Source organism: Malaya genurostris, chromosome 3 (assembly GCF_030247185.1).
Source record: "Malaya genurostris strain Urasoe2022 chromosome 3, Malgen_1.1, whole genome shotgun sequence".
NCBI classification, from domain to species: Eukaryota; Metazoa; Arthropoda; class Insecta; order Diptera; family Culicidae; genus Malaya; species Malaya genurostris.
Window position 1 is genome coordinate 232,440,460 of NC_080572.1, and position 18,478 is coordinate 232,458,937.

General features: G+C 37.2%; 1 protein-coding gene across 13 annotated transcripts in view; it reads left to right on the plus strand.

Moving 5' to 3' along the window:
• Window positions 1–16,112, plus strand: part of LOC131439187 (NAD(+) hydrolase sarm1) — a 139,763-nt gene extending 123,651 nt beyond the window's left edge. For 10 of the 13 annotated variants that reach the window (XM_058609905.1, XM_058609909.1, XM_058609910.1 and 7 more), the window contains 4 exons: window positions 1,260–1,351; window positions 1,449–3,420; window positions 9,514–9,680; window positions 15,753–16,112. In XM_058609905.1, the coding sequence (XP_058465888.1) occupies window positions 1,260–1,351; window positions 1,449–3,420; window positions 9,514–9,680; window positions 15,753–15,921 (2,400 nt within the window). In that variant the 3' untranslated portion in view covers window positions 15,922–16,112. Of the gene's footprint in view, window positions 1–1,259; window positions 1,352–1,448; window positions 3,421–7,026; window positions 7,171–9,513; window positions 9,681–9,918; window positions 10,496–15,752 lie in introns of those variants that run through there. The other 3 variants (XR_009231073.1, XM_058609906.1, XM_058609907.1) reach the window with 3 other exon arrangements.
• Window positions 16,113–18,478: the final 2,366 nt, after the last annotated feature.

Genomic DNA, 18,478 nt, shown 5'->3' on the forward strand with positions numbered 1-18,478 from the left:
AAGGCAAACAGAGTCTATGTTCTGGGTTCACGTGTTCGATATTGATTCCTAATATAGATCAATCTAAAGGGACTCTCGGGCAAATGCGCAATTTAAAAGTATGTCGATTGATTGATTTTTTAGAAATTTTGATTGCCTTGTTCCACATCAATAGTTCGAAGCCATGGGGCTGATCCTTGTAGTTTTTATTCGGTTTTTGCATTCAATGCTTTTTGTCCAGTTCTTACAAAAAAAGAAGTTTTTAAACGATTTTTTCATTGCGAAATCCGAAACCTTGCCAAGTTTTTCATTCAAAAAAATTTAGACGGGTTTTCCAAACTAAGTTTCACTTATCCGATTTTTGCATACAGCATTGGAGTATATTAGTAATATGAGAGAGGCACCATTACACCACTAGGTGAATGAAAATAGGATTTTCATACATGATAGAGGCTCATACACTTCTCTGTTCGACATCTTACAAAATATAAATAACTCGTATCGATTGATTCAGTAACTGTTTTAATCGTGTGACCAAGATTTAAAGACGTGGTTTCGAGAAAATGGAGCGCTAGTAAACTCATTGATTTAAATATTCCGAAAATATTCGAAACACTGCAGTTTTATGTTCTCAGATTACACATCTTTCGATTAAGGTAATAAATCTATGAGTGGCCCTATTAAACCACGTATGTCACATAGTTGATTAATGCGATAAGGAAGCGCATAGAAGAAAGAACCAGAATAAATATCGTGATTAGTTGAAATGATTCCATGGGAACTTGCACAGTGAACAGAAAACGATTGATACTACCACGTACGGCCATCCATCCAAGCCAGACATCCAAGCTAGTACAAACTTTTTCGAAAAATCTATGTAAAACATAAAAACCACCGTTGTGTACGATTTTGCATGCCTGAATTTCCATTGTATGCAAGCTCAAACGCAAGAGTCCTTAGCAGTTGCTGGACTCAATTGCTACTTGGTGATCACTTAACACCAAGTAACCGTTAAATTTTGCATCCGCATTATAATCTCTAAATGGATGTCTGTGCTCTGTGGTACGGCTGACGGGACTCATGTTTATTGATAACCGTCACCGATCGTTCAAACAGAGCACGAAAGGCCCAATATATTTACAAAACCCTCAAACGTTTGTTCAAGTCAGTTACGTTTAGTACACATATTGCATAAGTTGCGTAATTCACTTCCTAGCAGTACTGATTAACTATTCACTTCATTTCAAAATCAATGTTTATCGTATACAATATCATTCTAGGAGGCGCGCTCTCTGAAGATGGGTGATTTCCAGCAAGCTGAAGCGAATAACATTGCGGCTCACAGCGTAAAAGTGCAGAGTGATCATTTCAGGTTGGTATTTTATCATTCACTGACTGCGCTCGGAAAAGCATAGAAGGGCGGTTTTGGTTGACACTCTGGTTCTAATTTTTGTTTTCGTTGTTTTCAGTGCTGAGAAGAAAGCAGTGGCGCAAGCACAGCAGCGACAAACGGTGTCATCGACTGGAATTTTTAATCAGGAAAAGCACATGTCGGCTGCCACACAATCCAAATTCACCTCCCACAGTATGGTCACGTCGTCCTCCCAGATGAGCACCCATTCTACTTCAATGAACGGTACCGTCAACATGGGTGATGATTTCCCATCCTTCGAAGATCTGGAACGATTGGGAAACAATCCGGCCGACGTCGAGAATACGATCCACAAATACTCCAATCATCTGACGTCCTATGTGGAAAATCTACAGCATTCAGAGCAACTGAAGAAGGCACCAACTCTTCTCAACACGATGAATGAAATTATACGAAGAGCTTGGGCTGTACCAACTCATGGCCATGAATTGGGAGCTAGCCTTTGTGAAACACTACGAAAAACGGGAGGATTGGATATTCTAATGAAAAACTGTATTGACAGTGACTCGGACGTACAATTTTCATCGGCCCGGTTGCTGGAGCAGTGTTTGACAACCGAGAACCGATCACACGTGGTTAAGAATGGACTAGACAAAGTAGTCAACGTGGCTTGTGTATGCACCAGGAACAACGCAACCGATCATTCGCGGGTTGGCACTGGTATCCTGGAACATCTGTTCAAACACAGCGAAGATACGTGCTCCAATGTAATTCGGCTGGGTGGTCTGGACGCGGTCCTATTCGAATGTAGGAAAAACGACGTAGAAACATTGCGACATTGTGCCGGTGCACTAGCGAATCTATCGCTGTACGGAGGAGCCGAGAATCAGGAAGCGATGATCAATCGAAAAGTACCATCCTGGTTGTTCCCGTTGGCTTTCCATCACGACGAAAACATCAAATACTACGCCTGCCTTGCCATCGTAGTGTTGGTAGCAAACAAAGAAATCGAAGCAGAGGTCATCAAATCCGGAACGTTGAATTTGGTGGAACCATTCGTAACGTCCCACAATCCGTCCGAGTTTGCCAAATCTAATCTAGCACATGCGCATGGTCAAAGTAAACACTGGTTGCAAAGATTGGTACCGGTGCTGAGTTCAAAACGTGAAGAAGCTCGTAACCTTGCCGCATTTCACTTTTGCATGGAGGCTGGTATCAAAAAAGAGCAGGGAAACACAAACATATTCAAAGAGATTGGAGCAATCGAACCACTTATTAGAGTTGCCAGCTCACCGAACGCAATCGCATCGAAGTTTGCGGCACAAGCCCTGCGCCTGATTGGTGAAGAAGTTCCTCACAAACTATCACAACAGGTACCGTTGTGGTCCACGGAGGACGTACGAGAGTGGGTGAAACAAATTGGATTTTCCGAATATGAGCATAATTTCTTTGACTCAAAAGTTGATGGAGATTTGCTGCTGCAACTGGGTGAAGACAACCTACAGGAAGACATCGGAATTACCAACGGAATACGGAGGAAACGGTTTGAACGTGAACTGCAAAATCTGAAACGGATGGCTGATTATAGCTCACGTGATCCAGACAATCTGCATACGTTCTTGTACAAAATTGCACCGGAATACACGATCTACACGTACTCGATGTTGAATGCCGGGGTAGACTTAGAATCGATCAAAAATCTAGACGACGATCAGCTCGTGGCGGAATGCGGTATTAGAAACTCTATTCACAGAACCCGGATAATGAACGCAATCAAGAGCAACGAAACGATATCGTCCCTTACATCGGAAAAGAACACCGAGAAAAACCTCGACGTGTTCGTTAGCTATCGGCGCAGCAACGGGTCACAGTTGGCCAGTTTGTTGAAGGTACATCTGGAGTTGCGTGGTTTTTCGGTATTTATCGATGTGGAGCGATTGGAGGCGGGCAAATTCGACAACAATCTGTTGCAGAGCATACGGCACGCGAAACATTTTCTGCTGGTGCTGACACAGGACGCCCTGGAACGGTGCGTCGACGACGTGGATGGCAAGGATTGGGTGCACCGGGTAAGAGCGATTTTTTCCAGTACATTTTTAGGCCCACTACACCCGAACCTACGTTTACGTAAACTTTTTTTACGTTACCTCTTTTTACGAACAAAATCCCAAATAACGTAATCTTTTTTTACGAACCAAATCCAAATTAACGTAAACTTTTTTTAAGAACCTACTTCGTAAAAAAAGGTTTTTGGATAAAATGAAAATTATTTCCGGCTCATTTATTTTCCAAGGAAATTACTTCAATATGGATATTTTCGGAACGAGTTTGATGAGTAGATGTCGGGAAACGATGTTTGAGGTGGTTCTGAATTCCAAGCCATTTGCTCCAGTTTTTTATATCACTTTATTATGGCACTTGTTCAGTCTTGATAATCTGAAACTGATTTGACTGGTATTTTAATCTTTTTTGTTTTACTAAATCCGGCTATAATTTAGATCTGCTGCAGATATGCTACTACTTCAAAAATGTAAGCTCTTACTAATGAAAACCGTTTCGAAAATATGCATATCGTGAAGATATTCGAGCAATTCGAGAAATATCGACACAAATTGTAGGAGTTTTCAAGGAATAGCCGGAAGCCGTAATTTTGGATTTCGGAACGACTTCAAACGTCGTCTTCCGACATCTTCTCATCAAACCCGTTCCAAAAATACTCATATTTTAAGGTTTTTCAAGTAATATGAATGAACCAAAAGTCACCATCTTGGAATTCAGAACCACCTCAACAATCGTTTTCTGACATCTACTCATCAAACCCTTTCCGAAAATACTTATACACTGAAGTCTTTTTTTTTTATGCGAGTTTACGTACCGCATAACTCTGAAAATTCGCATAAAAAAAACCGCATAACTCTGAAACTTCACATAAAAAATACCGCATAAAAAAGACCTTAGTGTATTCTGATGATTTGTAACGAATATCGATGAACCGGGTGTCGCCATCTTGGAAATTGGTGCTACATCCTTTTCCTGCAAAAACTGATAATTCTCGTTCCATTATTATACAATATATAATTAATATCCAATAATACATATCCATAAGGAAAACTTTTTTTACGTTGAAAATTCCAAACAACGTAATCTTTTACGTCATAATTCGATTTACGAATCCCCGATTATTACGTAAGTAGAGGTGTCTAAGTCTTCCAGTAAATCTTTTTTGAATATTCATTTGCTATCAGCACACTATCGTAATTAATTTACGATTGTAGATGCAGGTAAAATGCGATTACTAGAAATTAATGTGAATTTCATGTCAAAAATTAAAGTGATACATCAAAGTGTTTTGATACGATTCACTGTGACATGTTTGCTTTGATTGGATGAAACAAGCTCGCGGGCGCGTCATGGCGCGCCGCGTGATGCTTGCACTCTGACAGCAACCTAAGACTTCACCTGAAACAGCGTTTAGCCTCCGTAGGGTTTCGAAAAAGCAACTAGAAGTTGCTTCTGGAGTAGGCTTGTCACATGAACCAACAACCTGACTTACAAAAATTCTGCCGGGTCGCAGTACGCCGACGACTCCTGAAGATTCATGATTTAATTTCTTATGACATAAAATAATCATGACCTTAGCTAAACTTATAATCAGTGCACAACGAAAGACAGACTGGTATCAAGATGATGAGATGAGATTGCGAAAACAGAGAAACTTACTAGACTCGAACTCGAAAACCTTCAATGACTAAAACTGTTTTACTGATATTTTTTAATTATCCTGGTATGCGATTAAGCATATCTTTGAGGACAATTCGATTGAATGGAACATCTACATTTTTTGAGTTACTAGTTTAGAGACTATGTACAAGAAGTTTTAGCATTGGTATAGATTTTATAACGATTTATGATAAAAAAAAGGCGGGTGGGTAATGTCAGAGACATAACTGGATGACGTGAATAAGAATAAAATGGTTCGTTCAGATTCTTTGACATTAAAGAATCTAATTTTTTTAACTTTAAAGCTTGCTTCATTTAGAATTGGAACAAACTTTTGCTCATATTGTGGCGCTCCTGGTGGACGGATTTGGAAGTTCTTGACGCCCACGTATCGGGAATTTTGTTAGCTTTACGTATGATTTTTGACATTCCACAAATCGACTGTACTTTGTAATCAACATGGAAGCCGAAAGAACGGAAAAAATTGTGCACAGTTATTTGGAAAATCCATTGTGGTCAGCATCTAGGCTAGCTGAACAGCTGAAATTGACCAGAAATACCGTATGGCGCGTTATCAAAAGGAAACATTGACGACGATTCGGAAGCCTCAAGCCAATCGTCGGAAAATTTATGATTTGGCAGGGCATTTGCAGCTGTGGCAAAAAAACGAAAGTTTTCGTTACAAATAAGACAATGACATCAGACCTATACCAAAAAAATGTCTCCAAAAACGAATTTTGCCGTTCATTCGATCCCACGACCATCCCGTAATGTTTTGGCCAGATTTGACAAGCTGTCATTACAGCAAAGTCGTTCAAGAATGGTATGCAGAGAAAGGGGTCCAGTTTGTTCCAAAAAACCTTAACCCACCCAACTGCCCCCAGTTCCGCCCTATTGAGAAATACTGGGCAATCATGAACTCATCATGACTCAAGGCAAAGGGAAAGGTTGTCAAAGACATCAATCAGATGACGACCTGGTGGAATGAGATAGCTAAAACGATGGACGAAGAAGGTGTGCGCCGCCTAATGAGCCGTGTTACAGGAAAAATTCGAGAATTCCTTCGAAACCGTGACGAATAATTTTATTCGTATTTTTTCTTAAAAGTATGAAGAAAACGCTACATTTGTATAAAAAAGATCTTGAATTCAATAATAAATAACTGAAATACAGGCAATTGTCTTTGTTTCAATTCCATCTGAAGCAAGCTTTAATTCATGAACCGAATTTTTTATCCGAATTGAATTCTGAAACTCAATTTCGATGCTAGATTCGGGAATTTAATTATGAATCTAAATGCTGGTACTGAACTCAGGAGTTGGATTCTGATCCGCAGCTGAGTTTCAGTTACAGAACTAACTCTGATCAAGGATTTCGTTTCGAATGCTAATCCAGAATTCAGCTCAGAAGATCCAAAATTTGGTTCAAAGATATTCCGAATCTAGTTCCTAAATTCAGTTACACTTCTAGAATTGTAGAACTGAACCAAATTCCAAATTTGAACACTATACATTTGTACTATATGTAGTAGTGTCAAATTACTGTCCAAATTCTAGACTTGCATACTGGCCTAGAACTCCGAATCTGGACTCTGGAATGCAGTTTAGATCTCAATTAATGAAGTATAACCTAATTTTGGATACGATAATGCTGAACCTGAATTATGAAACTATATTCTAAATCTGTATTCCGGCCAGGAATTTCTGAACTGAATTCGGATCTGAACCTCTATTTCAATTTTAGAAATTAGTTTCAAAATTCAGATCCAAAGGTTCCGAAATCCCGGCCTAGAATCAAATTCTGAAATTCGGTTACAGTTTCAGAATTATGATACTTGATTCTGAAACTGAATTTCAGAACTAAACCCTAGAACTAGAGCATCGATATTTTTGTATAATTTTCCCCGTCGTTTTTCTCTTTTCGTTGTATTTTGCTTCAATGCAAACGACCAGCAGCAGGATGACGCAACCGCTCTTGTCTCAAGCGAAACTGTCTCTGCGAACGTCCCGTAATTGATTCAATACTGAATTGTGTTCTTGATACTAGAACTGGAACTGAGCTCTGGACCTGAACCAACCGGAGTGATGAATTTGTTTTACTTCCTGCTCAGTCAACTGCGCAGGCTAGAATGAACGAAATATATCAAGAGTTAACTTTTGAATAATTTGTGATTGTCATAGAACTGAAAGATGTCATCCTAAATTGCTGAAAATATTTCCGATGGCGTGTAGTAAAAATTATGTTGATACGTTAGATACAACAAAAGATATTTACGATCAAAAACTCATCACTCTCTCAGAGGGTAATTTTTGAAAAGGTGCCCCATAGTAAAGTAAGTCATATCACAGAGAACAGGCATCCAAGTAGATCCAAGTAGTTTTAAAAAGCAATCGCTAAGTAGCAATTCTCCTGTAGAGGCGCTTCGAGCAGCCCAGTAATCCCTTATGGGCTCCTAAACTTTACACAGCTTTTTTGAAAAAAAATTGTACTAGCTTGGACGTCTGTTCTCTGTTTTCATCAAGAAAATCACCCTCATTCTTGTTTACGGCCGTATGCGATACGTTCGAAAGTATAGCAAATTCGTATTCCCGTTTACGTTCGAACCAATCACACTTTTAAACATCGTACCTGCATAAAAACAACACCCATCCTACTTTAAACTATCAGTTCTGGTACAGATTTGAGTTGTAAATAAAAATCTTTGATATCATTTGTTATTTGACTTGTTATTTTCACTGATTTTGTATCATCATGTTTGCTTACGTCCGTATCGACCATACGACGAACACATGCTTTCGAACGAATGCGAACAAGCCATTCTTGTTTTCACTCGAACGTGTACGTACGCGATTCCTGTGCAAAAGAAGGAGCGGTAGCGCAGGTAGTTTTTTAAGGAAGATTCCAAGCATCAAGGAAGTGACGAATGCTACATAATAAATAAATATCGTACTCAGGACCAATTTAATTCAAGTCGGTAAACAAATTAAACTTCGTGCAAAGTAAAAAAAAAGCATTTGAAATAGCAGTCCGATCAGTAGTATCTGCGAAAAATATGTTGCATTTTTCTTGCTATTTTGTCATGTTTTCGATAGCCTACATATTTATTACATTGGTAAAATCATGCATTTAATATAAAATAAAGCATGTTTACCCATGGCGTATTTTCCATAAAGTACTTAATAGATGCAAAATTGATGCGTAAAAACTTTGACCCTCGCATATATTCAAAGGCTCCCCAGAAAAAACAGCATTTTACTATACTGCTATGCTCTCTAAATGATTTAAGCAAAACACAAATTTATGATTTGATTACAAATCACCTTTATATTCGAAAAAAATTTTGTTAGAGATCGGTTAAACTTTTCTCAATGTGTTCGAACGGTTGATTCGCAACAGAAAACTGACGAATCGAAACCACGGCATTTCGTCTATTCGTCCGTAAACGGGAATGGGACATTTCGTTCGTACGAATGATGTTCGAACACACGCTTCGTTTGAAACTAAAATGGCATACATTCTAGCGTTTCGCATATGGTTAATCACATGAATTGGACTGATTACATCAAGGCTTAGCATTTATTTTAATAAGTTTAGTGATATTTGAATATTTTGTGGCAAACGAGTCGCGTTCGAATTCATTCGAGTGAAAACAAGAATGGCTTTTTCGTATTCGTTCGAAAGTACCCGTTCGTCGTATTGCGGATACGGACGTAAACAAGAATGAGGGTGAATATCTTTGTCTGTATTCAATTTTGATTACTCAACACCAGCTGAAGCAAAGATTGTTGATTTCGAGTGATTTTATCAAAATAAAGTACAACATACTTGGTTTATATTTGGACTATTTCTCCCTTCTCGAATACATTGAAGATTTCGGTCAATATAACAATAAGTATCAAATTGTGTAAAACTTTCAATCTGATGCGAAATCAGATCCCACAATTTGAGAAGTAAATGTCGTCATTAACTAGTACATTACCCATCGGATGAAAAATTGTTGCTAAACGCCGAATCAGCCAACTTTGACAAAACCATGCGCATCTTCTACGCATCGGAGATCTTCCAGTGAATAGATCCCTAGTTAAATACATACGCACCTAACAAAATGAAAAAAAATGTGTTATGAATTCTCAAGTACGTCTTCAACATCACGATTCTATGATATTTGTGGCATCACAGAAAAAGTTGAAAAAAAAACAACTCCCTTCAATGGGATGATCTATTTTCTTCAAATTACTACCATTCGAGGAATGCATCCGAGGTGGTAGCCCTATTCTGGAGACATTTATCCTTAAATTTTTTTCCTATTGATGGAACTGATGATGAGCGGACTCATTTTGCCATTTTCTCAAATAGCCTGTCAGACAGGCAAATTCATAACTCGTGGCTCTTATAATAACTGTGCAGTTTTAGTAATAATTATCATTATTCATAATTTTCAGGAAATCGTTGCAGCTCTCAACTCCGACTGTAACATCATCCCCATCATCGACAATTTTCAGTGGCCGGAGCCGGAGCGTCTACCGGAAGATATGCGCGGTGTTTGTCATTTCAATGGTGTTCGGTGGATTCACGACTACCAGGATGCGTGCGTGGACAAACTAGAAAGGTACGATCGTCTCCACTAGCTCTTTTGTATGTGTGTTCAATGTTCATACATTTACCAATGGAATTTGTTTTAATTTGCACCATTAGTGAATAATTTTAATTAGTATTCTTAGGCTACCAGATTGGGAAGCCAGCAAATTAACAGTAATTGCACGACAGCATGCACAAAATCGTTTCATTTCCTTTTGGTAGTCCTGCGCTTGTTCAGTGCACTTCAGTTACGCTTTTTCTGATTCTAGTTTCTGCAAACCACCTGTGCCAACTGCCTGATAACGAGCATCATTTTCAAAAGACGAACCTTCCCAAATGCGAACCAGAGATAGTTCTTCTGAATCGATTCTTCCGTGTTTCTCTCCCTCGCCCGCAGGTACATACGGAATACCACTTACCGTAATGGTCGCTTAAGCGCATCGTCGCAAAGATCGGGTCATTAGCACACTCGAATCTCTTTCTAACAGAGTTCCAAATGAAAGCAATACAAGAACCGTCACAACCGCCAATGTTTGTGTGTGTTTTTACTCGCTATAAAACGCTACCACTACCAGTCCACTAGCGCTAACACAAACCTACTCATCACTAGTACTGCCGCCAGCTCTCGCCAAAAAAGCCGATCTCAGCTCACTGTGTTTTAGGTGTAAAGGTGTGCGTGTGCGATATTCATTAAATCATTGTGGTGTTTGGTTTAGTGTTTTGTATCGGAAAGCATTATAACAAAACGGAATGTTGAAACCTATCGCCCACCGTTGGATCAACGATGAGCTCTGCAGTAAGCGTGATGAGAGCATATGAGAGCCTATGAGTGCCTATGCAAGCAAAGGCGAGTGTTTTTTTTTAATTTTTTTTTCGTGCACTCAGATTATTTGGTTATTATCTCCAGAAATTTGGAGTGTTTTTCTCATGTATTCATTCTGATTCCATCACTTTTTATTCAACTTGATTTTTTTTATTACAAAACGATCGGTTATTGATTGATTTCGTTCTAATTTTACTGAAAAAATTGAAGCTTGGTTGAAAATATAAACAATTAGTCATAAATTTCTAAGAGATATAAAGGTTCTAGTTTATATGGGAGATCTATAATAGAACAGAAACTGGAACAAACGTATCCCCAGGAAGCCTTTCTAGTTTTATTTGTTCGACCAGTTCTTCTGTCAAATTTAAAAGTGGTCTACTGGATGCTGTTCTATTTTTTGTATATTTGAAACACATATAAAACGCTGCTGTGGCAGCCAGTTTATTTTGTTATAGATTCTACATTTGAATTTTAAAACTGACATAAATTATGCATCTAGAACTAGAACACTCCTAAACATGACCTAAATGTATACTTATTTAAAAATTCTTTTTATCTACTATTTGTATCCAAACAGGCGATGATTTCTAAAGATTCAAGGTCTAAGACATTTACAATTATTTCTTTTTTTAAGTTTGAAGCATTGTTATGTTAAACAAGTTAAAATTTTTATATTCTAAATTTTGTATACCGGAAATTCTCGATTGATTTTTCAGAAAGCCGTAAGAAAAAGTGACAGTTTTTCTTTGTTTACTTTCTCTTCTATTAATTACCAAGCGGTTTCCACGTTTTTCACTCAACTCTTTGCATAAAATAATACCCGAAACTTTCGACTATTAAACAGAATTGTGATACCCAAGAAAATCTTTATATTCACATCACAATAATCGAAAGAGAAAGTAAACAAAGAGAAACTGTCACTTTTTCTTACGGCCTTCTGAAAAATCAACCGAGAATTGTCAAGTTTGTCCATCTTACCCATGGAGGGGTCAAGACAATAGCTGACTCCCCTCACTGAAACGAAGCGAATTCAGAAAATATGACTTTCTTCATGCATTTTGACGCAAGAAATATTTGTAGAAAAATCTTATTGTTTTTGACACGGACCCTCGTATAGCAAAATAAAAAAAAATTCTTTGATTTCACTACTCTGTTTGAAAGTCGAAAGTTTCAGGTATCATTTTATGCAAAGAGTTGAGTTTTAAACGTGGAAACCGCTTGGTAATTAATAGAAGAGAAAGTAAACATTTATCTTTAAGGTGACCATGGAAGCGTGTCACATATGGCAACCAAGAACCCTCCTACTCCACCTTCCGTTATTTTATCCAGCTCTTGATGTTAACAAAGCCACATTTTTCTCTACGCGTAGGGGTAAATAATATGTTGCGTGGAATTGCTACTGCAATTTGGTGACATAATCATTTGTCGTATTGATATATGTTTACGATAAACTATCAAGTCTGAAGAATGCTTTGTGCAAAATCTTCATTGGAAGTTTCTTCTTAGAATGTTATTATTTTTCACTCATTTCAAGATTTCAACTGATTCGTATGGTTCTGTGGCATAAGCAAGCTTTATGAAACAACATTGGATTGTTCTTCACTGATGAACTTAACATATCCTCTGATTTAAAAATTTTATTGGAAAACCTTTGGATAGCTCATAATTGCGGTTTTGAAAATTTTCGAAAATCCACGATATAAAGTTTGCTGGCGTGCTTTAGTATTGGTAATACCTCCCTTTTATATTGGCAGTGATGCCATAAATGAAGCGATATCTCTTCAAAACTATAAAAACGAAAAATTGCTATCAGAATGCATCTTCATAAAAGATTGTGCTGGTACATTTTCTAAATTATAAATATCTAGTGCAACTAGACAATGTTTCTCCATGTATTAAAGGCAAACAGTAAGCTATCTTATTTGGTACAATCATTATTTTCTTTAGGTCGCACAATGATAGCAGATTGTTAACTCCAGAATGAGTATGGAGATGAGATAGGTCAACTCTGTTCTGATAGGTGATTTGAATAGTTTAAATGTTTACATTTTGTTCTTGCAACTGTATTCCTTTCTGCACACAAATATCATTACTTTATTCTTCTCTACTCAAAATTATTTTGACGATATGAAAAAGTATTGTTTCACCAATACTTTAGCATTTATTTTCCCGGCTTCAATCCACGGTCATCTTAAAAGGTATGGAAATTATTTCGCTCTTTGTTTACTTTCTTTTCTGTTGATAACTCCTTCATTTTCACGTTTACTTGCAAAATATTCGTGTATTATGAAATATAATATTTCAATTTTTTTAGCATGCAACGCAGATATAAGAGAGTATACAAACAGAATCTGTCAATGACTTTTAGGCCAATTTGAAATGATTACGTCGATTTATTTTAACAATTCCTGTACAAAATGTTCAGGACGACGAATGTAACAATGAGAGATTTTCTTTGCTTACTTTCTCTTTCGATTATTACGGTACTCTTAGCAATCCTTCTCTTCAATTATTTACCGATACTAATAACTGAAGCTATCATTTTTTAATCTGCACTGAAGAAATTACCGAAATATCGAAGCAGGAATATTTCGGAATCATCGAAAGAAAAAGTAAACAAAGAGAATCTCTCATTGTTACATTCGTCGTTTTGAACATTTTATACAGATTTATTCAGTTGAGGGCAGAGATTCCAGATCTGTACCACCCTGAGTGAAAAATCTGTATTTATCTGTATTCACTATAAAATCGAAATATTATAATGAAAATATGTTGTTGTAATGTTATCCCAACATTTTATCATTAATAATATTTTGAGTATTGAGAAATTCAATAAGTTTTTAATATTCATATCTAACTCTACAACGACGAAATTAAATGTTTGCAATTTTTCATCAACAATCAGAATCCACAAAATATTAGGAAATCTGTATTCGATATAAAATCGTAATTGCGCATGTAAAAATCTAGGACAGGACCAGACAACTGGCTTCTTTTTCCAGAAAAATATTTCTCTTCTTATTCCGGTTGCTCCCTGCTGTAAATAATAAATCCCTCGCGATCACTGTTGCCAGTAGAGATAGTTATTCATTCTGAAAACTTTCTCCCCTTATAACATGCAATTATTTATCATTTGAAAACACTTAGACAAATGTTATATCGGTCAAAAATATAGCTCTGGATTCATGTTGATCAGATGTTTGTTTTGAAGAAAACGTTTAGTTGAAATAGCCTAATAAAATTTTCCTAAAACACTCAATTTTGGGTAATTAATTTTTGCAGCTTTATTAACTAAAGTATTTAACATATTCTATTTGAGAAAAATAATAACATAAAGATGTATCCAAAGATTCGGTGCTATTCTCAACCAACATAATCAATATTCTCGTCCATATCACACATCGTGATTTCAGGCTTTCTCTTTGTATCATCCAGTGATTGTTAAATGTACTCGTATACTTTCCGCATTGACAGGACTTAAAAACAAATTGAACTTAAATCCTATTGAAATTATTAATTTTTAAAAGACGACCCGAAAAATAAAATATCCCATATCAAGCTACATTGTTACCGACGATACTGACAACACTTTTTCTACCACCCTGCAGTAATATTGATTTCAACAACTTGTACTTGCTTATGTCAATTTCAACCAATCACGAGCTGGTCCGAAATTGGTCCTAAAAGTGGATTAACAATTGTCAGGTCCTGTCCTAGGTAAAAATATGTATAATACAGATAAATCTGTATAAATGGCATCTCTGGTTGAGGGCCTAATTCAATACATATTTCTGTTGATGTTCGTCTCTCCGAAATATCATGAATATTAAGAGTCTTTTTCGTTCAAAATGATTCAAGACCATAAAATGCTCTGTGTGAAAAACAACAGTTTGCCTAAGTACCAGCACAGAGAACAGACATCCAAATAGAGATTTCAATTTGTGTAAGAAATTTAACGGTTGCCTTAAAAAGCAAACACCAAGTAGCAATTCTCCTGTAGAGGCGCCTTGAGCAGCCCTGTAATCCCTTATGAGCTCTTGCGTTCGAGCTTCCATACAATGGTAATAGCAAAATCGTATGGAACGGTGATATTTAACGGATTTTCACGTGTATGCTTTACACAGCTTTTTTGAAAAAGTTTGTACTAGCTTGTATTTCTGTGCTCTGTGGTACCAGCTAGGGCTACAACCTTCACGGACCTAGCAAAATTCTGCCGGATGGCACGAATATTTTTTAAACATTTGTTTGACAAGTGACAATCCCGAAAATATAATGTAATTCAATCAGAATACGAATATTTGTGTTGAGCATTAAGACGTTACTAACTTTTACATATTTATTGCGAATCATGGTACAACAATCTGGGTGTCGTCCTAAAGGTTGTAATATTACGCGGAAAGATGAATAATTTCATATCAAAATCTGTACGTACGTATTCAGTTAAGGTGATGTAATGTAATCAATACGTTGTTTCGATGTAGTAACGTGTGATTTAGCTGCAATATTTTTCAAAAACAGAAAATTATTGCATTTGATGTTCAGTACGTCTAAATTTTTTTCGCATCAATTGAGATTGTTCGAGATTGTTACAATTCCTTTTTAGTTGTGTGAAAAATATAAGAAAGAGCGCTTATTTTGTTTGGGTTAATAAAGGTACCCTCTAAGAAAAAAAAGTTCAACGGAAGTCCTCCGTTTGTCCAAAACTAAACAAAATTCTCAAATAAACACCTTTTTATATGAAGAAATCAGGTTCAGTGCCAATAGTTCGATATTTTCGATGGTTATGATAAAATCGACATGCATTAGAATCAATAACCTTTTAGTTGATACAGCCAGGGCAAGAAACGATAATTGCAATATTGCACTTTTGTGATCTGGGGGCTTTCCGTGTGATGGTGTCCATACGCTGAAAACTTATTCGTAGACCCAATATGACGGTGATACATCAATTAATATTATTCTTCATTTAATGTCTTAAAAATACATTCATTTCCATGCTATTCAATATGTTTTTGTCTCATTTTTTAACGATTCAACATTTCGTTGAAACGTTTGTGGGATCATCTCAGAATTTCTTCATTCCGGCTTTCTGTTCACTTATCCTCATACACGTTTTACGTTCTACCTGGTGCTTTTTAGACAACGAATACGATCAATAACATCCAACGCGATTTGATTGCATTGTTATGAAGCATCACCATATCTATGAGATAATAGAAACCACATCAATCCCATATACAATTGTAACATTTATTTCCATTCTAATTCCTACCCAAACAGATTCATGCGAGCTGAAACCAACACCAGAGGTAGTCCGGCTGATCACTTCCGTAGCTTACTGAATCGCCCGGCCGGTGATTCAACGCCCACGACACCGACTATCTACCAACGCATGCACAGCAACGATTCCGGTAAAAGCAGCGACAAAGATAACCGTAACTACGAATGACTAGATAATCCTTCAGTTGGCTCCAATGGCAATCCGTTACAGTCGGCTAGTGGTTGTGGGTCTAATCCTTCGCTCACGCATCCCCGATACTATTCCAGTTTAGCGAATCGCTACCGTAAGTCGTCGAGTCCTGCTCGACAGTGGCTCAATGGTGTCGGTAATTACGCTACAACGGGACGATCTTCTCGACTCATGAACGCTAAGCTCGGAGTAGGGCCAAGCGTTAACGGTAATGTCGTGAAAAACTTGCGAAATTCCGAGATGCGAAGAAGCTCGACAGCTGGGTTGAATGCAACCTCTCAACGACCTCCCCTGCCACCAAAGATTGAATCTCGCTGCCACAGCTACGATGGACTGCTGGATGATGATAACAATCGAGCCACTGAAGGACAAGATAAGGTGGATACTGTGATGCCCATCTCAAAATCTACCAAGGACAATCCTGAATCTTCTAAACCAAGTGAAGAATCCGTGAAAGCAAAAAACCGACGATCTCGCAGCATGGACGACTTGTTCGACGATGATCGTGATCTAGCCAACTTTCTTGAGAACACCCAAAGTATGGAGAACTTGCAGTCCGAGTTGTCCGCGGAACAACCAGAATCGCCTGTAAAACTCGTGAACAACATTTGCCTCAACCGTCGATTTGTAGATCCTCCGGTTGTGGAGGTTGCGACACCACGAGCAACTGATACTGCGTCTCCTGAGCTGTGTTACGAGCAGCTCTGTGAAAACGAAACCATTACAATTGATAGTACATTACCTGTTCATAGTAAATTCGAGGAAAAATCTGCACCAGAGGACGACATTCTGTCGACAAACTCTTCACTGAATTCATTTGCTTCGTCCAGCGACGTGGCCACAGGAAGCAAAAAATCGAACACACCGTTCATAAATAAATACGTCAAGAAGGTAAAATCACTGATGAAAAAGTGAAAGTACTACAGTAAACTCGAATAGTGTGTCATTAACGTGATACGTTGAAGACACCAAAAGCATGTCTGAAAAATTTAAACATAAAGCCGATTGTGATTTTAGAGCTACTTTTTAAAAAATAGTTGTTGGTAACAACCTCCTCGATAACAACGAATATGAAATCTTTTCAAAAGTTTATTGCGAAAGTTTGTTGTGTACCTGTAAATAGAGTTAAAGTCTATATGATTGTTGAAAAGGTTAACTTTTCTTTTTCAACCAAATGTAGTGCATTATAGAATGCTACTTTTACTGTTTAAAGCACTTGACTACTGAAGATGTAAAACGAAGAAAATAAAATCAAATAAATGTGATTGTTTCGCGACAATGCGAGCGACATTAACAAGTAAAATATATTATTTAAAGACAATGTTCAATATGTAATGAGGTTTTAGTATTTATTTAATAACAAAATAGAAGTAAATATCAATACAGTCAAAGGTCGTCATTTCCAATATTTATAACCCCATGCTTCATTTGTTAGACTTGACGCACAGTCCTTCGTCGCTCTTTACAATTAAGTATTCTAGAGCAAGCCTAATTTTTATTGATGTAAATTTATGATTAATATACGTATGCTTAAGTTAACAGAACAGCTGGCTAATCCCTACTATGATATGATTTCATAATGATTGTATAAACAATAAAAACGAAATAAATGTTGAAAAGTGTTTATTTGTTGTCATTATTGGTCACGAACATCCCATTTAGTTTTGGAATGTGTTTGAATACAATCACGCTGTGGTCCGGAAAGCGAGAATTTCATACAGTTTAACACGATTCGTCGTTACGCATGTGTATGTGTTCGGTAAAGAAGGTCGAGTATCGGGTATTCAAACTAGAAATGAGCAAAACCGTTCGTTTTAAAGAACTGCTCAAAGCTCAACCAAAAGAACCTGCTCTGTTGAACCGTTCTTGCGTTTTTCTGGAATTTTGTATGTTCCTCAAAAAAAATGAGTGCTATACATTATATTTTGTAGTAGACCAATTCAACAATAGGTAGTTCATTTTGGCATTTTTACCATAATTGTTCCCTTTTGTATACTTTTTAAAACATCGTAAATGTATGCAACTTTTATCATATTCCTAAAACCTGCAACCGTTTCAAAATACACAGTAGAATAAGTCTAGGAAAACTAGTCCTTTTGAACCGTTTGCAAACGGATTTCAACTCGGTTCGAGTTCAGAAATTCGTCGGGTTGGGTTTGGTAAAAACATTCTCGGGTTCAGGTTGGGTTCGGGTAAAGAAATTTTGTTTTAAATTGGGTACGGGTACGGGGCAGAAATTAGTTAGAAATTAGAAATAGAAACGAAAAAAACGAAAAAAGTCCATCGACCCTGAAGATAGAGATAGAGGTTTTGAGAGTTACGTGATGGTCAAAACTCCACTGTCGATAAAGTTTGCAGCGGCAGCTCCTAGGAAGCAGAACAGAGTCGAAACCACATAAAATTGAGGATAAAACCGGGGTAAAATAATGACAATCACAATGATTTTTAAAATACATAAAATAGTATACTGAAGTCTTTTTTATGCGAGTTTACGTACCGCATTAAAAAACCGCATAACTCTGAAACTTCGCATAAA